The sequence below is a fragment of the Penicillium verhagenii genome (assembly GCF_028828195.1).
Source record: "Penicillium verhagenii strain IBT 33310 chromosome Unknown utg000007l_segment0_segment0, whole genome shotgun sequence".
NCBI classification, from domain to species: Eukaryota; Fungi; Ascomycota; class Eurotiomycetes; order Eurotiales; family Aspergillaceae; genus Penicillium; species Penicillium verhagenii.
This window is the reverse complement of record NW_026643171.1, coordinates 3073482-3097002: the sequence shown is the minus strand read 5'-3', so window position 1 is coordinate 3097002 and position 23521 is coordinate 3073482. Positions and strand designations below refer to the sequence as shown.

Below are 23521 nucleotides of genomic sequence, written 5' to 3'. Positions count from 1 at the left end.
TGCCTGAGGCATCACATGACTCCCCAGGGCCCACACGGACAGATTTAGTAGATTTAGAACTATGGGAATGAGCCTTGTGTTTGCCCAAGAGATTAATCACCAAGAAGAAGAAAGAAGAAAAAAAAAAAAAATGAAAAAGCTGGCATGAAAGATTTATTCAAAAAAGGATATCAAAGTATCAAAACAACCAAGAATTGAACTAAATAATGTCACGTTGTTATATCATCCTACTCCGCTGATGGTTCGCCGCCCGATGCTTTACATTTGCCTTGTGCAACATGGATATTTCTTGCAGTTGTTCGTGTGAATACTGCTCCACATATATGACACTCGGCTTTGGCAACCACTCCAGACTTTTCACGTTGGTGTCGTAAAAGGTTGCTGAAAGTCGAGAACTCACGACCATTACATCCGTGATCCCAGCATTGCGGTCGGGGCCTTGAACTTACAACACGGACTTGGCGTTCATTGTCGGATCCCTGGACTGATTCGGAGGGAGAAAAAACAGAATCTGTCACCATTGAAGATGCTTGCGAGCCCATAGGGGAGTGGTGAGATGAACTATTTCCCCTCATTAATACATCTAGTCAGTTTAAAACGGGATTGAGTTGTTCAACTCACGGGATTGAGGGTGCTTCGGGGAGATAATAAGCAGGTTGGTTAATCATATAAGGAGGGGGTCTATCAATTGATAGTGCTGCATTAACGACTGATGCTTCTTGTTCCTCGTTCCTCGGCCCTCGACTTCCAAGTATATGGAATAAAACTTACGAGTTCATGAGAGGCTGTTCGGAAACGCCAGCGGCTGAGTGAGGAGGAAAAGGACGAGCTATCGAAGGACTACGGGTGATGATTAGTTGAATGATTTTGAGAACAAGACACGTCTTCCCATGATCTGGATTTTTCGCCCATACCTGCGGGAATGATTTTGTCGAGCACTACCAGGTGGCCCAGGGAGGTATGAAGGTGAGGCATGCGACTCATGGTAGCCACTAATCGGCCCGGTGGTATGGCTGCCGTAGGCAGGAGAAAAGCATGATGAAGGATATGACTGTGACGGGGGAAATTGCTGATACATATTTCCCGATGAAGGCTGCAACGGTTGATATGGGCGGTTGGGCCAGCCGTAGTCTATAGTATATTAGCATTTGATTTAACAACCAAAATCAATGACTTTCTTACGCTGAGAGTTTGGCTGCATTGGGCCAGCGAAGTATGCTTCTGATGCTACTGACATAGGGTCTGTTGTTATCCCAAGGCCGCTGGTATAGGAATTTGATCAGTATATTCTTTCCTTTGATCCTTTTCTTTGTTTGCTTTGTTGCCAATCTTGGGATGTTAGGGAACGGGAAGTCAAGACTCACCGTGGATGCTCCGTAGGCAATCGATCTTCGTAATTTTCTTGTTTAATAGATAATTGGATACCTTGCTCGGAGAATTGTTCAGAGTGGGAAGGGTTTGAGTAAGAGGATTCTGAATGTGGATGTTCAGAATAGGAAGGATCTTGATCATGTAATGATTGAGGGAGAGGAGTAGAGTGCAAGGCAATAGTGGAGTCTTGTGGAGGTGAGAAGTAAGGAGCCGATGAAGATAAAGAGGCTGTTTTCAGAGCCGGCACTGGACTAGTAATCAATGACCAAGAGGAAGTCGAGTTGTCAAATATGCCTTGCTGGAACGCCGGCGGCTGCACAGGCTCAATAGAAGTGGACAAAAGACCAAATCGCTGCTGCAAGGCTGGGTCCTTAGATAGGTCAAAACTACTGCCCTCACTGGAGTGATCCTGTAAGTTTGACTGTGAATGCTCGGAGGACATTGGGGCTTTTCGGCCTAGGTCATGGACCTAGCGCAAAACTACAATTGGACAAGGAGGGGACCAGAAAAGAGCCAGCAAAACATAGGGGGGGTGAATTTGGGAAAGAGGGGCGACAATCTTCGAGAACGAAAAAAAAATGAAGACAATAGGAAATAAAACAATCACATACTGTATAATATAGTTTTGTAGCCTTGTGGATTTGGATGCTTGTAGCGAAGTCAAGGGAATTTTTTTTGGATCCTGGCTTCACGGGTCTAGTAACTCGGAGTGAGCGACGGGCGCAATAGCAAGATATTCAGATTTGGAGAAAAAAATTGCAAATCCGATGGCGAGAAACGAAAGAAACGAAAATCCGAAGAAATTTCAACAAGAAAAAAACTTTAGACCGTATGGCAAGGAAGTTGTTACAAGAGAAAACAAAGTCCCCGCAATCATAAATCGCCCAGTTGGGTACAGACTAGTCCTGACTCCTCTAGGAGGGAAGGCAGACCCGTAGGCTTCTAGAACTTCTTTGCCAATAGGTGTTCGTAGCCACGAGTTGGGTGGAAATCTTGTCCCTGAAACGCACTTGGGGCAATTTCCTTCCGGGTCGCGAGTTTTCGGGGAAATAGGGCCTGTAATCTTTGCCTATCTGATGTTTGTGAATGAGTAAGGAGACGTGAGATCCTATGATCTTCAAGCTGTGGATCCAAGCATCCTGTCATCCTATCGCATGCTCGAACAGAAAGAATAGACCTGGTTTTCGACCCCCACAGGTGACACCGGAAGTTCCGTTATTAGGCCAAAGGCTATAGTGAAAAAACTAGCCCGGGGGTATTGGTCCATGGGGCCAAGGGGTATAATGATCCTTGAGCGGCATAAGAGAGCTTCTCCCAGCAAAATAAAAGTGGGTTTTTTAGCCCCATTTTGCTGAATGGGGCGTCTCGAGTCGATTTGGGGGCCATGACGCTGGCCTGTTAGGTGGCTTGCTAAAAGATCCAGAAAAGTTAGTCGCTTTCGACGCAGGCCGCCATTCGCGGTGACTCCAAAATTACAAAAAAGCAATATGCTGTCCCGAATGTGGTCGCTTCTGTCCTACTAATTGCAGATTTGGCCCCCACGAACGCGCCGTTAGGAAAGCAGGATCCGATCACCAAGAATGTACCCTGAACTGGCCGAAGAATCAGATCTGATGTCGGGAATAGGAGTGTTGGGTCTAGTATATGCAGGTTTCCAGAATTGGCTGGATTCTTGGAACCATCAATCCGAATTCAGTAGATTGGCCACAGGTAAACCGCTAATGGGAGGACGGTACGGTCACATTCAACCTTTCTCGTATAATGGGTACGCGGCCTCGAACCAGAATAATACAAATGGAGGTCTAGTGGCTGGGTTCGCAATTGTATTCTTTTAGGATATGGCGTCAAAGTTGAGCCACAGATGCAGGATCCCAGCATCCCGGAGGGCCATGTGGTTTGCTGCGTCCACCCGTAAGTAACGCCAAAGTGGATCCCCTGTACAAGCAACCAACAGCGTGGTAGCGAGCCTAGGGCCGAAAAAAAAAGCCATTGTGAGAAGGGGTCAAAAGGGCCGGGGGTAGGGGCGCACGATTACACTTAGCGCCTGCGGAATTTGTCATGGCACGACCCGGGGGAGTGGCGCCTCCGGGAGTGCTCCCGGGCCAACTCGAGATCGACCGGCTCTCTCCACATTCAGGGCTTGGGATCCGCAAGTCTGGTTAGATCCTGGCAAAGACTCCGGAGCGATGGGTCTTGGTTTTGATCTTGTACTCTCTTCCGCTTTCTTTGCATTGCATATCCCAAATACCCCCGTGTACGGTGTGCATGAGTATGGTTCACCGTTTTTCTAATGTCTCTTAGTTGGTGTGTGAGACCAGAATGACTTGGTCCGAGCTCGGCACTTCGGGGCAAGAAATTTGCACGGACTCGGTATCGCCGAGCATTGTAGGTTGGGGTTTTGTCTAAAATCACAAAACTAATCGATTGAGCGGGATGGTCTGCAAGCCTCCTTATTCAGGGCCAACGTGAGACGTATAATGAACGACTACGTATTTCGATCTTCCCGACTGTATTTCCAAGAGAGTTTAGGCTGTGGCTCCGCCGAACTCACAAAAGTGGAGATGAGATTTTGACATCAATCAATCAACCATGCAAGCTTACGGCGTCCACGCACATCCACAAAAAGGCGGTGCAGCTTGCCCAACACAAAACAATGTCATTCAATTTGGTCACACAAGTCGGGTGGCTGGAAAAGATAAATGGTCACTGTGGCGTTCATCGCCAAGATCGAGAACAGGTGGAGAACCGGATAAATCCGATTGCTAACGCTCAAGACAGGCAGGGTCGGGAATCAACGATTTGCCTCTACACATGGAGACTTTTGCAGGACTTGGTAATATGTAATGTGGCAGATCCATGCCTTTCAAGCTCCACTTTACCGAAAGGGCCCCATGGAAGGGTCCCCCGAAAGAAGTGATACTGAGATACTGGCCGGTCTGGACAAATATTAGGTTCTTCATGAGGCTGAAACTGAAATCTCTAGAGTTGAAGCTCAGAGTTTCGAGAGGAATCAAGTCGGGAAGATAGAATCTTTAATGAGGTACAATCTAAACACAAGGTAATTCAAAGGTCGAGAGAGATTCAAGACAAAGAAAACAGATCCGAGGCACGTGACATAGCTCTTGCTCAGTCACGTGGTTCTGGCCGAGACTGCACCACTGTAATCCGACCGCATCGACAGCCCGCGTTGGTTAGTATTCACAGTCAATTCTCCACCAAATCCCTACAAAACTACTGGAACGCAAATCATACATCTTGATCCCACTATTGCGTCTCCAAAATATCCACAATGAAGCTCGTCCGGTACGTCAATCCCGATGGCAGCGCGGTCAGCCTAGCTGCCACGCGCATTCCATCCCGAAATATCTTTCTGGAGCTGAGCGCTGACACGTCATCTAGGTTTTTGATGAAATGCGCCAATGAGACGGTGACTGTTGAGCTCAAGAATGGTGAGTTTCAGTGTTATCAATTCAAGACAACCTTACGCGTCTGAATGACCACCCACGTCTTCTCCCAACCCCAGACCGCCATAGCTTCTAACACGGATTCAACTCCACCTAGGCACAATTCTCCACGGCACAATTACTGCGGTCTCCCCGCAAATGAATACCTCTCTCCGAACTGTGAAGATGACCCCCAAGGGTCGTGATCCCATCTCACTTGACACTATCAACATCCGTGGCTCCACAATCCGTTACTACATCCTCCCCGACAGCTTGCCGCTCGACACTTTGCTCGTTGATGATGCTCCCAAGCCCAAGAACAAGGCTCGCAAGGAAGCCGCCGACCGTGGTCGGGGTGGCCGTGGAGGTCCCCGCGGCGGTGGCGGCAGGGGTCGTGGTGGTCCTCGTGGCGGTGGTGGCCGTGGACGTGGGCGTGGCTTCTAAATGTTTTCCTTCTCTCTAAAGAGTACAAACTGGCGTTTGTTTCTGCCTTTCAACTATTTCCCTTTTTTCAACTTTTGCATGATCATGGGATGTCATCTTGTTACTAGTACCCCCGAGACTTCTTTCTAAATTCTGGAGGGTGAAAGAAAAAGCAATATCTTTTTTTTTTATTTTCCAAACTTTGACTTGTTGCGTTTACTGGTACGATTCTTTGGATTTGATAGATTCATCACGGTATACTTTGGAAGTCTGGTCACGAGATTAGGTATCCTTGATCATATTTCAGCCGTGAGAAATAACAGCCAGGATGCCAGCATCGGAGGATCATCCTTAGCTCTATGCTTGGTGGAGTCAAGCTACGGGCCGCAATCCATTCAAGCATCCATAAAGGCTACACAAAATATTCCCACACGGGCCACCCTCGAGGTATTTGCGAGCTCTCGTTCTTCTGTTACTGTTATTTTTTGGCCAAGGAGGCAAATACAAAGGAAAGGGAAAGAAGTTCCACCTTGATCACCTCAGCTTTCGAAATTAATGGTGCCTTAGCATTTATCACCTGACTATAACCCCTGCTGCATCACACGTGATAGGCATGCAGTAGCTTGTGGTCAGGCATGCAAGTGTGCCCTAATTTCACTTCATCTAATTCTTCGCGTTTATTAAAAGAGAGCCAGTTTAGTTTACTCGTGTATGTGTTTATTTCACAATATTTACGATACAGGAAGCTCGCCATAACACTGATATTGCTATCATCTATGTTACATGAGCTTGAAAGAGTTCACAGGTTTTTCCTAGTACGTATACCAGTTACTAGTGGGTACATAGTAAGCATTTGCGTAAGACTGAGGTACAAGGTCATTTTATCATGCATCCCAGCTCCAGAAATAGCTACCGATTGGTCTTCGAAGCTCAACGGACTGAATACTGATTGACACGCAGTCATTCCAACCAAGGCGCTAATTTAGGGCCACTTGCCCAGCCTCGTTGACATGTTTGAACATTTTGACACTCTTCAGCAAATTAGAAGGGTATATTGTTCCAACACTTACCAACAAGCAAGATCTTTCCTGTTTTAATCCCTTGTTCAGTTCTTTGAGTCTTTGCCAATCTATTCAACATAGGTAAGCCCTGGAGGCAAGCTTGCAAAACGAGGAACAAAGCACTAGGTACCCACGCATATGCCTCCATGTGCACTGCTACTCATCAAAATTCCCGTGATCGTCGGCAGCCATATTGTCCTAAATCCGCGAGCGAGGTCCGAGCATTGGATTGGAGTTAACTACCTGCAGGCCCTTAGTCTTCCCGGGGCCGTTTATACCAGTACACATACAAAGACTCAAAATTTCCATAATTCCGGCCTGTCCCTTTCTATACGGGTCAAATTTTGGGCTGCTCGGTTGTTCCTTGACCGATTGGGTCTGTGGTGCTGACATTAGGTACATATGTACTAGATACATGTAGTGCATTGCTCGGATAGTGGACGGTGTACCCGAAAAGGTTCGTCAGTCGTATTCGATCAATCCGATCGAACGATATGTAGATGCGATGGGATTTTTGGAAGTCTTCTCCAAACTGATTAATTTTAGCCGCTTTCATCACATGTTTCTGTAATTTTTGTTCGAAAATCACGTCGGAATAAATACATACAGAATCACTATGTTCCAATCTAGTAATCAGTGCGCCTTTGCAAACTCGCACCCCCACTTGGACCCGATCTAGTGTCAAAGGGCGAGATGATCTCGATTGACGTACTTCCAGGGGCTTCCAAAGTTTGCGTGTCAGCTGGTACTTACGCGGCGGAGGGACCCCGGGGCCAAAAAAACAACAAAAACAAAACTGGGGCCTCTGTGGAAAAGTGGCCACCCGAGTATACGATAAAAAGCTGTTGCCCTTAGAAAAATCCCTACTTTAACCAACATTTGAACATTGAAAGTAGTATACCTAGGTTTTTACTTGATTTCTCGGGGTTCGAGATAATCAGCAAGACTAATATATCGTTTCCGAACTGTCGGTAGTATAGTTAGGTTAAGTAGCAGTTTAGCTCAACTCTCCTTAAACCCGATGCGCATTACCCGAAGCGGAGAGTACAGCAACTTTCTAGTAAAGGCTTGGTAAACTTTGGATCTAGCTTTTAAGTCCAATATTTGAATACGAGACGTTAGAAATTACAATATTTGAACGATTTACTTTTGAACTGTTTGGATTTTCTGACACGAATAAAGAAATTTGAAAACACTCATTACCACAGCCGACCTATCATCGTAAGGGTCTAGCAGCAATTTTATGGGGCTAGAAGTAGGATTAGGCCCCTGGTTCGGCGAGCCTCCGACGGTATCCCAATGCCAATCTTATGTACTACTTTCTGTGGATAACAGATGCCAAAATACAATATTAATTTAAAAAATTATGCCGTGTCAGATCCGCACATCTAAGTCCCCGTTTTTCCGTCCTAATCGGGTCAACGAACAAAGGCATCTAATTCGTCATCTAGTGCAAATGCCAAAGTTTTGAGCAACATTTGAAGCTTTTGGATCAATAAGGCTTTCGGGCTTGAGCCTTTCCAGCAGCATATCAGTGGAGACCGTCGGCCGGTGGGCTCGTTAGTCCGAAATATGTCCACGCATCATACAATCTGGGCAGTATCGCCAAGAATGCTCAAGAACCAGCCAACCTTGGAAGGGCACTAAATAGTGTACTGTGGCTCGCTTAGCGTGAAGTAAATGTTACCTTTGTTCAAAATGCTATCATAGTCTCTGTCCAACCATTGCCCTTCGAGGCCTATTTTGGGAAATTAGGCCGGTTCAAGCGGTAAAAATCTACTTTGGTGCAGCTTGTATGACAGCTTGTCGTCCTATCATTCCTACCATTCTTATTCATAAGCTTGCATGTTGATCTTTCAAATAATTTACTGATAATAGATTCTCGAAGTGCCTGGCGCTCTGCTTACACCAATTAGCCAAACCAATGGCTTTGGTCCGTGCTTCTCTGCAAAGCCCAAGTGACAAATCTTCCAATGAGATTAAATATCTCATAGATTTACTAATAACAGAATATTTTGAGTCAATGATTCTTTTCCCGGGCCAATGCTTCATTTCACATAGGCCATCCCATTCATTGAAATGCTGAGGTCAAGTCCCGGCCATTGAATGTTCCCCGGAATATGAATATACGTGCAAACGACAGTCTTGTCATCAAGCCTTTCCAAGTTGCCGAGACAGATCCCCGAGGCTCCGGGGTAATGTAGCGTTCGTGTCCAAGTCCATGGGCCATCAGCCACACTATTAGTACAATTCACTACAGTCCGATACCGTCCGAACTACGGGGTTAATCTAAAAATTGGGGGGAAAAAGAAATATTTGAAAACGATTTAATTTAAAATTCGTAATTTGTGAATTCTGCATTTACAGAACGAAAAGAACAAAATTCTTCACCGCAAGTTCCAATCGACATTACTACATTAGTTGGTACAAATCCTCCCCTCATCGCCGAAGCACTACTTTGCATAGTGCTTACCAGTAAACGCCGATCCCGGCAGAGAAACCTACAACTTACCCCGTACAAATCTCAAAAAAAGTAAATATTCGCGCCACCTGCAGCATCTACTACTAATATTAGGGCAATATCTCAAGAGTTCGTTTCAGATCTTTATTGTTGTCGTTCCCAATGTCCTAATTAGGCTCAAATGGCGATGGGACATCTAGTACGTTTCAAGGTTGTATGGCCATATGCATACTATGACGGTAGGAGTATGCGTCCAAAAAACACCCCTGTCCAACCCCCTCCTCCAAAAACCGAGCACATGCACAATTATGGATTTTCCTGAAATCACTAGCATATCCACGTGGCCCCCTAGAAGGCCCCCAAAGCCGGGAGTACCACGTTGTGTCCCTGTTTCATCTAGCGGCACAGCGGCAATGACTAGATATGCCACTAAAAATGCATGCCGAGGGTTGGTTTCGGGTTTGCTTGGGGCCGCCCTCTCGTGAGGCTTTACGAATTTACTAGTTTGGGGGCCGGCGCCACGGTCTACAGGACCGTGTGTATGCGTTGGATGAATGCGTACTATGATACCTTGCAGGTTGCAGCTGCACAGTCCCAAGGCTGACGTTTTCTTCCGGATGGTCCCGTGGGCAATCAACGTCACTGGAGAGCTGCGTGGCTTGGTACTTTTCGCGAAGTATCTGGGGGGAGTTCTAGAAACACTAGAAACGCTAAGTCTGACACTGCCGTTTGCCGAGTTTTTTTTTAATGTGTTGGAATTGGATTATTCGGTTAAGGTAAATTTCTAACTTACGGCCTTGGATATGGCATGGAGGAATTCGCCTAGACATAGACATGATTCAAGCTGTCCGTTCCTCATTGCCTTATGTCCTATCAATGGATGCAAATGTAAAAAATGTGGGTTTCTTTTTTCATAACTCTTGACTCTGGGAGCATCTCACATGGAACTTGCCTCTCTCCATATGCGAACAATGACTAACTTCTCCCAGCCAGCTTGCATGCCACTTGATCCCACACTTTCAGCGCACCACCCACCCCATTCGCGAATGCGCGTCATAACCTCGTCCGGTCGGTTCTGCTTGCACAGTAGCACATAAGCCACTCCCCGAGCCGAAAGAGTGCCAGGAATGGCGTCTAATAAACGGTTTGTCGTCTCCATTCCATCCACGCCCCCCGCATACGTCAGCGAAAGGAAGTATGAGTCGCTCTCAAACCTAGCCGACCGAGACATGGCCTGGGCCACGGCTGGATCATTCTCAGACGCAGTGGGTAACCTTGGGAGGTCTTCACTGGGCACATAAGGTGGGTTGAAAAGAAGAACGTCCACGCTGCCAGGGCGTAAAGACGTGCACAGGTCGGCGGTCAAAGAAGAGATGTGAAGAGAGTGTAGGTTCGAGTTCATTGCGGGGGTTTCTGGTTTTTGTTGAATGGACTGGATGGCTGTGGATACTGTCTCCCGAGTAGCGAGGCAGGCATTGCGATTCACGTCGGTTCCCAGTGTGAGGATGTCTTGACGCCCGAAGATTGTTTGGGAGTGCGCTGCTACAAATCCTAGCACGACGCCGGATCCTGTACCAGCTTCCACGACCAAGGGCGCGGCATTGGTGCTATGGGATGAGGGGCTGCTGGTTTTTCGAAACCTCTCAGATAACCATTTTGATTCTGACGCTGATGATAGGGTGTCCAAGAAGAGATATGAATCTTCAGATGGTTCGTAGATAGTGTCAAAGGAGACGTGCGAAGTGTCGGGTGTAGGAAGCATCTTGTGGGTCTTTTGATGAAATCGTTCCAAGGTTTTGCAAATTGGAATCTTTACAACTCAAGGCTCAAGATTGGATCGCTCTTTTAAAGATGAGACTTCAATATGCAGTATTTTCTTGTTGAGTTCCGGCTTGGACTGATCTCTTGATATATAGCTGCAGAGACTTCCGACAACCCAAACTAAGTGATTGCCCTGTCGTCGAAATAGACAAGAAAGCACCCGATGGGCATGTAATTTTCCAAAAAAGCTACCACCAAGTAAATTCACAAGGCGATTGGGGGGTGGATTCAAAAAAGGCGAAACTCGAAATTCCGATGGGTTTCCTCCCCCTCGCCGCCTTCCGCTTCCCCCATAGAAAAAAAGAGCCCAATCTTCCCCAGAAAATTATGTCATTCGAACCTCCATAACTCCAACTCCAACATCTACACCATGCGTATCGCCCAACGTCTCCTTATGGCCACGCCGGCCTCGATCGGCTCCAAATCCAGCCTCAGCGAAGCGCTCGCACTCCTCCCGCCCCTCCAGCTCTACCGCCGCATCTTGCGCGTCCACCGCAAACTTGACCCGGAGATGCGCGTGCTCGGCGACTCATACGTGAAGAAAGAGTTCCGGGCGCATAAGACTGCCGAGAATCCGTTGCACATTGTATGTTCTTTATTTCCGCTTTGATGTCTTTTGTTGGTCTGGGGCTTTCCTCCCCGAGGAAGGGGAACGAGGGATCGGGATCGGGATCGAGTTGTAGATGGTGAAATGGGCAATTGGACCGGAACTGACCGCGCGATTACCTTGCAGATTGGATTCTTGACTGAGTGGCAGCTTTACGCGCAGAAGATGGAGGGTGACAAGTGGGCTGGAGAGAAGCTGGATAAGTCCAAGCTGGACAAGATGAGTGGTATGGCCGTTTCTTGGATGAGTTCTAATGTGGGGTCCATGTTTGCTGACTTGCGTCGTCTTTAGATCAACAACTTGGCCAGCTCTTTGAGCTCATGCAGGCCATTCGTAACCAGGAGCTCGAGGGTGAGGGTGAAGGTGAGGGCGAGGGTGAAAAACAATGAGTGAGAGGCTTTATCTGAGCTTTTGATTCTGTGGTGGGATTCGCCGGGAGATGCTGGCATCTCTCGATGCTTGCATGGTCCTGTGTATAGTATATACTTTGAAATTTAAGCGCATTGTACAAGACAAAAGCATCTTTGCTCAGACAAATTTTTGAATATCTTCTTTGCGGTTATATACGATGTCTTGATCAGACCAATTGTATTCTTGACACACCCGTGGACCCATTATCAGCCACAGCTTTCTCACGGGCTGTTTCCATGAACAACTTGGGAATAGAATGATCTACTTCATTCTAAACTCCCAACCTTGGAATTCCTCCAATTCCAATTACTCCAAACCCCAATCAATGTGGGGTTCAACGCCCTTGGAACGACAAGATGACTCAGCTATCCGATAACGCTCCAACTTAAACCGAGGCAGGAGTATACATACATGTTTCTCTCATATTTTCAATCTTGAAGGTGGAAGCTCAATTACTACCTACCTGCCCAGCCTTGGACCCCGTGGACGCCCTCTAGAATCTGTGCCCACCAAGCATTCAATTTGAAACTCTCAAGTTGAAATCATTTTAAATTTCCCAAAATGCCTGCCCTACTAGAAGACCCCTCATCCCACAACCCCCCACCCCAGGCACACATCCAAGCAGCAAGCACACTACTCCCCCGTCACACAACCCTCCCCAAATCTGCGTCCGCAGCTATCACCTTGTACCCGATCAGCAATGGCCCTTCCAGCATCCCCCAGGACTTAATCAAGTACCTGCATGCTGAGTTCAGCGCAGAAATTGAGCGCGGCACCACCTACCCCATGGAGCAGGCGTTGGGGCTCCAGCAGTTCGCAGAGTACTGGTTTGGTACCTTTGCGGTTGTGGCTATTCTTGACGATGAGGATTCTGCTGCCAATCCTGCTGGTGGGTTAAGGGAGGGGCGGGATTGGGAGAAGGCTTGTTTGGGAACTTTTTATATCAAGCCCAATTATCCTGGTATGTTCACTGATGATATTTGAATCTTGGAGCACCTATTCGAGTGAAGATATTCGATTGTAGAATTGAAAGCCAATCCACTGCCCAGATGGACATATGGGCTTGTGTATCCACTTACATATCAATTCAATCTTCCAGTGTTGATTGCATCCACATGCATTTATACAGACAATGATTTGCTGACTGTTTTGATTATAGGCCGATGCTCTCATATCTGTAACGCTGGCTTCATCACAACCAACCTAGCTCGTGGTAAGGGTGTAGGCCACGCCATGGGTGAGACCTATTTGGAATTTGCGCCGAAATTGGTACGTACTAAAAGTCTCAATACCTCCTTCCAAGATTACTGGGGAATGAATCCCTCATATACATCTCGACCTGGGCATTCTATCTACGAATACCCATGCTAATAACGCCATGCAGGGATACAAGTACTCAGTCTTCAACCTCGTCTTCGCGAATAACCCGGCTTCCATTCGCATTTGGGAGAAATTAGGCTTCAATGTTATTGGGCGAGTGCCCAAGGCGGGGCGATTGGAAAACAGCGAGGAGTTGGTTGATGCCTTGATTTTTGGACGGGAATTGGGTAATTAGAGATAGAGGGATTGATATCCGTGCATACATGGGGTAATGTTTTGTGTGTACTACGTCTCTTATTGGGCCGATTCGTAGATGGATCTTTTCAGGTAAAGTTAACTGTTTCAGAATGTGAAAAATCATGATCGAAATAGCCATATTGGAGCATTGAAATGTAGCATGCGGATTGATGCAAATGATGGATCAATGCCCAGGTGGATGGGATCTAGTAGGTAGTATGTTGTTTAGCCAAATTCGGCAGCCCGTGCAGTACCTAGCAAAGTCTAATATAAGTCCCATTTCCGTGCAAAGAAAACAAAAATAAGCGTAAAACTACAACGGGTCCATATGTTCAGATTGATGGATGTAAGAGGAAGAAATGGAACTGTAACAAAAATTGAAACCCAACGCTCAGACCATACCATGCAACAGGGGGATATCACGCAAAACCTAATCTTCAGTATCATGTTCAGCTCTTCATGCCCAAAAAGACAGTGGCTGCACAGTCCAAGTGAGCTGCAAGTGCAATACTAAAGTGTAGGTAACAAGCCAAAAGATAGACAAGTCTGGAAAAAGGGAGGAGGATAGAGGGGAAATTCGGTATAATGGAAGTGATGGGAGGAAAAGGGTGATATGATGGCGAGGAGGATATATGGAGAAGTTAAGAGGGGGTTGATATCATCATGGTCTCCAGCGCGGCCGAGACTCCAACTTCTGCTGTCCAGGCGTCTTATCATTCCGCTTTGGTAGCGGGAGCAAGCTGGTTCTTCGGTTGTTGGTAGAATGACCCAGTGAAGTGCCAGGACGCGTGGGTTTTGTAGGGCTTTCATTATTGTCTTGGTTGTGTGAGACACTGCGACTGAATGATGTACCCATGCCAGCAAAACTTTGACGACTTCGAGGAGTATTCACTATGCCTGCAGTTGCAACTGGGGGCATATTGGATGACCGGCGAAGACGGCTATATGGAGGTGGATCAAGCAAGGAAGATCGCAAGGGTGTAGGAGAGGACATGTTGCGGACGGGGCTCCGAGACGAGGATGCGAATCGAGTGGACAGGCGACTCATAGATCGACCAGCACTGGGTGCCGGTGAGGCAGACGTATCACGGTCGCGCCGGAACTGAAGCGTCGAGCCAGGTCTAGGCGATCGTACTGGAGCGGACACGTTACGATATCCACTAGGGGTGATGGCGGGATGGGGTGGGTGAGCGTGATCAACATTCAGGTCATTTGTGTTGGTGCTATTGGTCCATCGTGGTCGATTTGGTATTGGGGAAGGCTGGGGAACACGAGACATCCGTCTTCCAGATGGTGTAGGCGTTACGGCATAATGTGTCTTCCCTGGTGGTGGAGACGTGAGTCCCGAAGGCTTGGGAATTGAAGATTTCCGACCAGTCACCGGTTGTGGCACGCCGGAGAACCGTCGCACGTTCGGCATGGCTGAACGAGCTGCAGAGCTACCGACGGAGCTTTCGCGGCGACTGGAGCTCAGAGGTGTCACATTGCCTTTATACATGCTGCTGCCACTAAGAACCACTGAGGACGCAGGTGAACTTCCAGGCGTATCAACCGCACTGCCGGTGGCTGGGCTATCTATTGTAACGATGCTTGAGATGGAATCTCGCAATTGCTGACCCTTCAAAATTTGGACATCTTCAAGTGACATATCCATCACTTTCAGGCTGGCCTTCAAGGCATTTGTACGCGACGTCATGTCAGACAGTAATCGCAAAATTTCACCGTTGACTGTCAGGCGATCATTCACTCCCTTCTGAATGATTGAAATAACGCGCTCAATAGCGGGCACATAATGCATCTTCTTCGCCTCATAGTTCTCAATTCGTTTTGTCAGCGTTGACGGGTTATTGACCTGTGCATTTGTCTCCAGGCCTTCCTGCAGCTTGGAAATGCTGCGCTCGACAGAGTCAAACATTTTTTGAGCTTGGCTGCCGGCATTGCGGAACACAATGATCCACTTATCTTCACCCAGTTCTTTGCGCAAGGCTTCAGCATCTTGTTCTAGCACCTTATAGGTCTTTTCCAATCGGGTTCGTCGGTCGTCAAGTTCCTCGCATGCACTTGGGAAGACTGCATCGGCGCGAGATTGAAACATGGAGAGTCTCATCGGTAAGAAGTCCAAAGATGCTCGAAGAGGCTGCATACGCGCGAATAAAGCCATCAGATTGGAATGACTTGAATCATCCTGCGGTGTTTTGATAACAGGGGTGCCAGAGGCAGCAGCCAGAAGTGGTCCAATGCTTAGGCGGTTAACCGCAGGCGAGCGGCCCTTGATGGGAGATTCCTCCACAATGGTTTCAAGCTCGTTAATATCAAGTCCTCCGGCTGACTCGCCCGTATCCAAAAGAGCCTGGTGTCTTTTCTCTTCCATTTCAAATATCATGCCGCTGAGATTATCAATCTCCATACCGACGTCGCCTAGAACAATAGACCAAAGCTCCTCCCACTCCATGGCCAATTCCACTTGCTCCTTCACGCCTCTGAGCTTGGTCTTAATTTGGGCCCAATTCTGGAGGATGCTCTCCATCTGCCTGACAATCGTTTTTAGGCTGGCAGAATCAACATTGCCAATGTCTGCTCGAAGCTGTACGTTTTCGATCGCCATTACATAGACATTCACCAAGGATTCGAATCGGGTTATTGCCTTGTCCACTCCCTCCAGCCCCTCGCGGCCACCGGCCGCTGCCCACTCGACGTCATCCTCCGAATCCAGGCCACTGAGCACATCTGACGCTTTTCTGATCCATATTTGAATCTGCTCTGCAGCACCATTCAAGGCGCGAACAGCGGCAAGGGCGGTCGCAATGTTTCCGATACTTGTCTGAAGAGCTCCTGGCTGAGGAAGAGGAATGGAAGTAAGTTGGGAAAGCTGGTTACTGAAAGAGGCGCGGGAGAAAGAATAGATGGATTCGGCGCGGTTCAAATCCCTGGGGTCGAAGGACTGTCTGTGTGAAGAGGAGGAAGAGAGGGCGTATGTAGGGGAAGAAGGGGTATCGTCTTTCGGTGGTGGTTCGGGAGCGGATTCAGCCTGCTCTTCACTGCGCTTGGTATCGTCGACATACTTCTCAAAGTCGGTCCGATTATCCTGTTCCTTTTCTTCGGGGAGGGGCGGTAGCTCAGAGTCAGCACGCAACGGTGCGGGGGCCGGCTCCGCCACAGACATGGGTGTCGGCGGGGCGCTGGTCTCTGCGTCTGGGGCAGTCACCGGAGGATGAGCAACGACCAGAACGGGCGGCTCCAGGCCGTCAACAAGCGCGTCGGTCAAATCTAATCCTTGCTCTCGCGCCTCGGAGAGCTCCTGCAGGAAGTCCTGGCTAGGTATTTCAAGTGTATTCGACGCGCTCCGCTTTGTTGACTGTGATGTTGCTGATCCCGGAGATACAAAGGCCACACCATTCCAAGTCTGGCCTTTCCTCTCAACCCTGATGGAGAGGTCCTTGTGAAGACTATCCAACTGGTTCAGGTGTTCTTCGGGGATCCGACCGATAGCGGTTGGGCTCTTGGGTGCGCTAGTCACTTTACTGCCGCCGTCGAGCAGCTTCACCCGGGCCGCAAGAGCGGGTGACAGGCGACGGAATATGGATTGCTTGCCAGGATTTTTCTCCGCACTGGGTGGATCGGGCGTGGGTTCGTCTTCGTGATTGCTGCTTCCGATGCTCCACAGGGACGACTTGGACTTCAAGCGGCGGAGAGGGGAGGGCCCGTGTTCATTGGGGGAGCCTTCCGCGGGGGGAGGAGATGCGGACTGAACGGACACGGGGTACGTTGCGATGTCAGTCGCGGAGGAAGGTCGATCGTCGGCAGTAGCATGCATGGGTACAAGCCCGGGGGGCGGATTAATTCCAAAGGAAATTAAAAGGGAAACAGGCGGCTCAAGGGCAGGGGTGGACAGTGGAATGTTTCGTCTCGTTCGGTAATCGGGATCAGAAGCCAATTTTAGGAGAGAAAAGCCCCCTTCTTCACGGTCGCGGGTTAGAATAGGTAAGGTAGGGACAGAAAAGACTACATGACCAGAGTCATATTTCAAAGAAGCGAATGGTTGGTTCTTTTCAGTAAAAGACAAATTCAAAGCAATAAATTGGGCAGCAATCGCTTTTGAGACAGGAAAACGAGGGATAGAAGTGGCCAGTATCGCCGTTGTACTCTGCAGGAAATGGGTACTTGGCTCGGCACCCACTTTACTATGGAGCACCAAGTACCTCTCATCCCCCTCGGTATGTAAATTCAAGGGATCGGCACACCCCGACGATCAGATGAAATCAACCTCTTGAGCTGGGGGAGGCGGTTCAAAGGATTCCCATGAATAGCTTCATGCGTATTACAATATCCAGCCTTTTTTAAATGCTTAGCCATTGGTTTCTGTACTGTATTCACATATACCCCTTACAGACATGCGTTCTAGCTTCAACAAGATATTCAACGGGATTCAACAATGAATGGATACCACACTACTATGTAGAATGGGGGTAAGTTACGTAGTAGCATATCATTTCAAGGGGGTTGGCTCCACGGCCATGTGCTCCTAGCGTCCTTGACTCCACGGTGGTTGGACATTATGCTGCTCTTCCAAGGTCCAATGAGTAGTATCCACTACTCAGGTACTTAGCTGAGTACTTAACACTCCGTACATACTACTCTGTGGTACTAGTCTTATCCTTGTAAAAAAAGTTTTTGATATACAGTATCCATATAAACCCCCAGTCTCGGCTGATATAGCCTAGGAATGGGTAGGTTTTTGAACCCACCTAGTCAACTACATGCAGTAGTAGTATGTTCCTAGTGGGTCCGACTTGGCTAAACAAAGTGTAGGCACTTAATGGGCTCTCAACATAGAAAGACAAAGACAAAAATAAAAGCAAACAAAAAGAGACACCAAAATTATGTTTGTCCTCCAATGCAATATATCCAAAACAAATCCCGCCTCTCATAAAAAGCAAATGCAATGGGATTCCGAAATGAACCAGAAAATCGGAGAAAATCAAACATAAAACCAACACCAGCGGAGACAGACAGAGGAAATTCAGGGGTATCTAGCCAACTGCCCATAGGAATGTAAAAAAAAATAATGATCAAACCATAGACAAACACGAAAGAATGAAAAGCCGAGATGCATATCCACATCAATCCTCAGAGAAAAGAAAAAAAATGAACCCAAGAACAATCAAAGTATAAACAGAAAACTAGATCAGACCAGCACTTGGAGGCCGTCCAGGATTGGCTGCTTGCCAATCTCGGATCAGCTCCTCACGGACCGTCCTGCACCAGGCCAACAATGCGTTGTCGAACTGCCTCCAGGCTGCATCACTAGTGGCTTGCACCACACCCATCACATCCACTTGGAACCGCAGCTCCCACCGCAACTCTGCAGCCTTGATCCAAAATCGCAGGTTGTCGGCCTGTCGATACGGCTTCGCAATGTCCTCATGGTATGTTTTGATTTCACCAAATTGGCGGTTAGACTTTTTAACAGCGATGTTGTGTAACTGAACCAGGATGCGACCGTCCCTGAAGTGCTCAAGAAACGGAGTAGGGAGGCTCTCGATAGTGGCATCATCCTCGATCGGAGTCCACTCCGGCAACGTATGACCCTCTGGCATCAAGCTGCGGAGGAAAGATTCCTCACGGGACCGCTCTCGTCCAGTCCAGTCGCCTTGGGCCCAGTCCCAGTTTTCTCGTTCTTGGGCCTCTAAGTCTTCCAGAGCCTTCTCCCGGACTAGCATGGTTCGGACCCCAGAAATCCATCCTTGAATTACATCGCGTTCCTCAGGCCGCAACCCACAGGCAAAGTGACGGGCCGCCCACCGTTTCAGGACGTCCAAGACGTGGAAGAGGTCCTTTCGGATCTCGCGCTCACTTTTCAGAGATGCCAGGCGGTCTGGATACGGATGGGTAGTATAGTAGATTTTGGCGGCGCGAATTGCCATCGTCACATCATCCAAGATGCACATGCCCTGGGCTTCTTCTTTTGTCTGTGGTGTTGGGATTTGTCGCGCCGGGTCATCCTCTGTGTCAGGGACATCTCCGGGAGAAAGACTGGCTCGAAATGATTCGCGAGTTCGAGGCTCGGCCCCCTCCTCAATGGCCTGGATATTGCTGTCTGCTTTTTCTAGCGCGACTTGTAGATCCCGACGTAGTGTGATCAGGCTTGGCGGGGGTGGGATATGATGTGTTTTAATACTGTAGGTACTGACCGTAGGAGGCAACATGACCTCCTCATCATCATTGGGATCGAATTCTGGCGACTCGTTCATATCAGACGGACTGGCGACGAAATCATCGATATGACCCTCATTTGGGGTGATCAACAATCGGGGCACATTCTCGCCATTCTTTTTCTTAGCCTCCTTGCCTCGGCCCGTCTTCCCGTCCAGCAGTCCCGTGCGAGCAAAATAGTATTGTAAATGGGCGATGCTGCCCAGACTCATAACGCTGTCTCGGTGCCGAGCTGACTCGGCGAACTCAGCACCGAGCGCACGAGTGTATCCATGGCGACGGGAAGAAGTTGAGACGGTCGACCTGGCATCGGCAGAGGTCGCGGAAGAGACAGAGTGGGAGGAGCCGGAGGAGAAAGTGCGGTCAGGCGAGGAGTATGAAGAGATGGCCGGGGTGGCAGGAATCGAGGGTGAAGGTGATGAGGACCGAACTGTCGGCGAAGTCACTTCAGGACCTGTGGATTGTGGCTCCTCCATTCTCGTGGCGGGAATTGTGTTCCTGAAACTCTTGTCGCACCACTTGTCCACAAAGTGATCGGGGGGATCGGCGGGGAGGTGTTTGGATTGGGATTGAGGAATGTCGGGGTATATACGGAAGAATCACAACAGAGGTTCCTAAAGAGTATGAGATAACATCGGAATTTCAATAGACACGTCTCCGAACTGAAATGAGGGACTGCAATGGAGATTTAATGAAACATGAACGATCGTCGGCCAAGAATCTTCATTGGGCTTAAAAGGGGTGTGGTTCCCGCCCTTGAACTAATAAAACTAAACGGGCACTAAAGGGGGGCAATATTATTGAAAGAATTGAGATGAGAAATCCATGACAAAGATGAAAAGAAAAAAAGAAAAAGAAAAAAAAAAAAAAGCAAAAGTAGCAAATCTAATAGTAAAAAGTGATATATAACATCTCTGGGAGTAGATATTAGATGTATACATGTATTGTTTTTCGAATGTTTTTTTTCTTGAGTAACCCGATTGTTCTCAAATTGCCCGGTTGGGTTTAGCGTCACCTTAATTAATAATGGGCCCCGCGTCCCAAGGAATTCCGTTTAACGGTCCGCGATTCCGCGTCGTTTCTTAACATTTTGAGATGAGAGAGATTTTGCCACGCCAATGCTAATATACAAATGTAAAATCCAATTGCATCATGTCCATGTTCCTTCCTATGTGGAAACTCAAAAGACTTCTTTTCGTTCCCAACCGGTCCCCCTGAGATTCTCAATCCCTTTGGTCGGATGCTCCCGGGTCGGGTCTCGGTACTTGCTCTGATAGGGATTGGGGTCAATCGCTTGTTGCAAGTTACCGAGCGTGTGATTGACCTCTCGGTGCTTGGCCTCATCGGCTCGAATGTACATCAACAGGTTCTTCATGGTACGCTGACCCTCCGGCATCTGCCAGTATTGCACCGCGATTTGAGGTGCCTCAAGGGTTTCCCACTCTGGCAGTTTTCCGGCCTCCAGCTCCTCAATAGCACGGGTGTATGTGATGACTGCCTCTTCTTCCAAATATCCCACAAACCGGTGGCAGATGCGAGGGGAGATGAGGTAGGATACGAAGAAACCGTTGAAAAAGACACCCTGTGCGCCGAGAACCATTAGGCGCATGAACCATCCGGGCTCGGCAATCTTGAGGAATGTCAGAAGATGCATTCGTTCGTTATAGGCTTCCTCTAGGAGAGTCTCGATCCTACATACATACAATGCCATGGTCAGTTCGATATAATCTTCGTGATCGCCGGGTTGGAGAAAGCATGCACGTACCATCCATTATCTCTCTTCATGCGTCGGAGGCTGCGTAAGTGGCGGAGCATACCCCCGACCATACCAGGAACACCGGCGACCGTCTCCAAGAAGATGAACCGTTGCATCCATTTCTTCTCCGTCATCTTATATCTGGCAGCTGGTTCCTCCCCATGTTTTGGGTGCTTGTACCCGGTCACAACGTTCATGCCCCATCGAAAGACACGGACTGTGCCCAGGGCCACCCAGTCTGCCCAGTCTGTGGCCTCGCGGTGTGCAATCTTGATGTTTTTCATTTGGGCTTCCGAATACCTGGAGACACATTAGAACTCCTACCAGAAGATTGTGTGCATGAGGTTGGTATATAGCTTACACAGGGTGCATCCATGCCGTTTCAACTTCCTTCACGCCAGGGGTTTGTGGGGGTGGAAAGAATTCTTTGATCTGGTTCTTCGCTGTAGACGAAATGGCACGCTTGGGCGTGTAGGTCAATGGTGGGTTTTGTGTGTGGATAGTAAACATGTGCGAGTTGGTGAGTTTGGCGACTGTTAATCCCGAATAGCTTCGCGATCCAAGATTAATGTAAATGTATGGCCGTGCGGCCGTCCGTAAGGACGAAGTCGTTAAGACGGAAACCGAACTCATGGTTATGTAGATTGGAGGTATCGGATGGTAGATTGAAGAGGAATGGGTCGTTTGGAATACATACATGGATGAACAGGAAAGCCTTTTATAATAAATCTACTAGTAGTAATCAATTGATGCATCCCGAAACTCAACGACTTTCCAAGGTTCCCCGAACAAATCCCGACAGTGATGCAGTTGTACCTGGTTCTCAAGATTATACATTGGGATCTACTGCTGACCACACTCGATGCTTATTGGCTTTCATCGATCGCCACAGTATGCAAGTCCCGCCATTCTTCTACGCTTGTTCTACTACATCAACAAGCATCAAAGTCCCGATATCATACTCCAGTACACTCAATTAAATATCCTCTAACAAGAAGCAAGTCAATTACTCTTCCCATTATCCATCTAGCATGTTGACATGTTCCTGGATTTCGTCATACGGACCCTTTCTGCCCCGAGCAGGTGACCTCCGGGAGGAGTCGGGATTTGCCCCGAATTCAGCTCGGGTTTAGTATGTACAACCCTTTGAGTCACTGATCCCGAAAAAATCTCAATTGCTGTGACGGGATCTGGTTTTTTTTTTTTTTTCACCGGGGACAGTTTGTAGAGCTATTTTGTTTTTTTTCTTGGTTTATTTAGGTCACGAGTCTTTATTTCCCCGGTCCTCGCCGAACACCATGAATGCGGGAGTTTGAGAAGATTGATCACTATAGATCTGGTGGGTCTACAGGTATAAGATACAAGTAAAGATCACCGTGCAGTTCAACGTTCCAGACATGTCTCAGGGTAGGTACTATAGTAGCCCTAGGAATATCCAACCTTGAAGTGCATCAACTACGTACTACGTACTTGATACTTGTACTTGGCATGGGTATGTGGTCACTCATGTTCACAAATTGAAGATTCTATGTTTAGAATTTCTCACCTTGGAAAATTAGAATACCCAAGAGAAAAATGTTCAAATGTCGAAATGTCATGTCAATCTCGTAATCCCTTCAGTGTTGAAGAAGAAAACGTGCATGATGCACAAATCAAGCCTCCGCATCATATCTAGACTCTGCGGTCCTGAATACCGAGAAATCAGCTTCCCCCTTGACGACATCTGTCTCGCGCTTCTCCAGCTTGACAACATGAGCCATGCGAGGACCTTTGTCAATCTGCTGCATAAATTTCTTGATAGTCTCCTCGTCACCCTGGACTTCGCCTTCGACCTATACTCAAGTAGTCAGGACCTAGATATCGGGAAAGGTTGTCAAGCGCAAGGGTGAAACACACCCGTCCACAAGTAGTGTTGCGGGCCCAGCCCATTAATCCATATCCCGTAGCACATTTCTGAGTAAAGTCACTAAAGCATGTCAGATTGAGTCGGATGACATGATGTCATCGTTGCTGATGGGAGAGCGGAGGGAGCCTTACCGGAAACCGACACCTATATTTTCATGTGGATTATGGTCAGTGAAATACTCTCATGGGTGACTCCGATATTTGGTGTAACGATATAACAGTCAAGACAGTCAGAAGAGTATGTTTACCTTGTACAGTGCCATGAACTCTGAACGCGACCTGTGATAGATGGTTAGCCTTATCAGGACTCACAACCTTGCCCAATATGTCACTGAGCCGACTTTCAGAAACGTGCCAGAGAAAAAGGGTTTCAAGACTTGGATCACATACCCGCTTGTATGACATGTTGAGTGTAAATTGGTTTCCAAGGTTGTTTGCTTGAAGGTGATGGAAGTCGATGTCATTGTGGGTGTTGCCAGTTGGTCTTGCTGA

At 48.0% G+C, this 23521-nt stretch overlaps 9 protein-coding genes across 9 annotated transcripts; 3 read left to right on the top strand and 6 right to left on the bottom strand.

Annotated features, from left to right (window-relative positions):
• Nucleotides 1–227: 227 nt before the first annotated feature.
• N7466_007814 (uncharacterized protein) lies at nucleotides 228–1813 on the bottom strand (the record flags this gene model as incomplete). The annotated part of the gene is made up of 6 exons (XM_057167203.1): nucleotides 228–561; nucleotides 622–681; nucleotides 772–840; nucleotides 915–1131; nucleotides 1183–1262; nucleotides 1365–1813. The coding sequence occupies 6 exons, from the start codon at nucleotides 1811–1813 to the stop codon at nucleotides 228–230; spliced, it is 1209 nt and encodes a 402-aa protein (XP_057020244.1).
• Nucleotides 1814–4660: 2847 nt separating this feature from the next.
• N7466_007813 (mRNA splicing protein SMD1) lies at nucleotides 4661–5258 on the top strand (the record flags this gene model as incomplete). The annotated part of the gene is made up of 3 exons (XM_057167202.1): nucleotides 4661–4674; nucleotides 4771–4820; nucleotides 4933–5258. 3 exons carry the CDS (start codon nucleotides 4661–4663, stop codon nucleotides 5256–5258), a joined length of 390 nt encoding a protein of 129 aa, XP_057020243.1.
• A 4438-nt stretch (nucleotides 5259–9696) lies between these two features.
• N7466_007812 (S-adenosylmethionine-dependent methyltransferase) lies at nucleotides 9697–10521 on the bottom strand (the record flags this gene model as incomplete). The annotated part of the gene is made up of 1 exon (XM_057167201.1): nucleotides 9697–10521. One exon carries the CDS (start codon nucleotides 10519–10521, stop codon nucleotides 9697–9699), a length of 825 nt encoding a protein of 274 aa, XP_057020242.1.
• A 429-nt stretch (nucleotides 10522–10950) lies between these two features.
• N7466_007811 (succinate dehydrogenase assembly factor 3) lies at nucleotides 10951–11576 on the top strand (the record flags this gene model as incomplete). The annotated part of the gene is made up of 3 exons (XM_057167200.1): nucleotides 10951–11166; nucleotides 11314–11413; nucleotides 11479–11576. 3 exons carry the CDS (start codon nucleotides 10951–10953, stop codon nucleotides 11574–11576), a joined length of 414 nt encoding a protein of 137 aa, XP_057020241.1.
• Nucleotides 11577–12159: 583 nt separating this feature from the next.
• Nucleotides 12160–13153, top strand: N7466_007810 (GNAT family N-acetyltransferase; the record flags this gene model as incomplete). The annotated part of the gene is made up of 3 exons (XM_057167199.1): nucleotides 12160–12559; nucleotides 12758–12867; nucleotides 12983–13153. 3 exons carry the CDS (start codon nucleotides 12160–12162, stop codon nucleotides 13151–13153), a joined length of 681 nt encoding a protein of 226 aa, XP_057020240.1.
• Nucleotides 13154–13816: 663 nt separating this feature from the next.
• N7466_007809 (KAR9 family protein) lies at nucleotides 13817–16969 on the bottom strand (the record flags this gene model as incomplete). The annotated part of the gene is made up of 1 exon (XM_057167198.1): nucleotides 13817–16969. One exon carries the CDS (start codon nucleotides 16967–16969, stop codon nucleotides 13817–13819), a length of 3153 nt encoding a protein of 1050 aa, XP_057020239.1.
• A 1366-nt stretch (nucleotides 16970–18335) lies between these two features.
• On the bottom strand, nucleotides 18336–19844 carry N7466_007808 (uncharacterized protein; the record flags this gene model as incomplete). Its single annotated transcript, XM_057167197.1, has 1 exon — nucleotides 18336–19844. One exon carries the CDS (start codon nucleotides 19842–19844, stop codon nucleotides 18336–18338), a length of 1509 nt encoding a protein of 502 aa, XP_057020238.1.
• Nucleotides 19845–20548: 704 nt separating this feature from the next.
• N7466_007807 (alternative oxidase) lies at nucleotides 20549–21757 on the bottom strand (the record flags this gene model as incomplete). Its single annotated transcript, XM_057167196.1, has 3 exons — nucleotides 20549–21059; nucleotides 21134–21424; nucleotides 21486–21757. 3 exons carry the CDS (start codon nucleotides 21755–21757, stop codon nucleotides 20549–20551), a joined length of 1074 nt encoding a protein of 357 aa, XP_057020237.1.
• A 1019-nt stretch (nucleotides 21758–22776) lies between these two features.
• N7466_007806 (acylphosphatase) lies at nucleotides 22777–23434 on the bottom strand (the record flags this gene model as incomplete). Its single annotated transcript, XM_057167195.1, has 5 exons — nucleotides 22777–22956; nucleotides 23021–23090; nucleotides 23162–23174; nucleotides 23278–23308; nucleotides 23420–23434. 5 exons carry the CDS (start codon nucleotides 23432–23434, stop codon nucleotides 22777–22779), a joined length of 309 nt encoding a protein of 102 aa, XP_057020236.1.
• Between the last annotated feature and the right edge of the window lie 87 nt (nucleotides 23435–23521).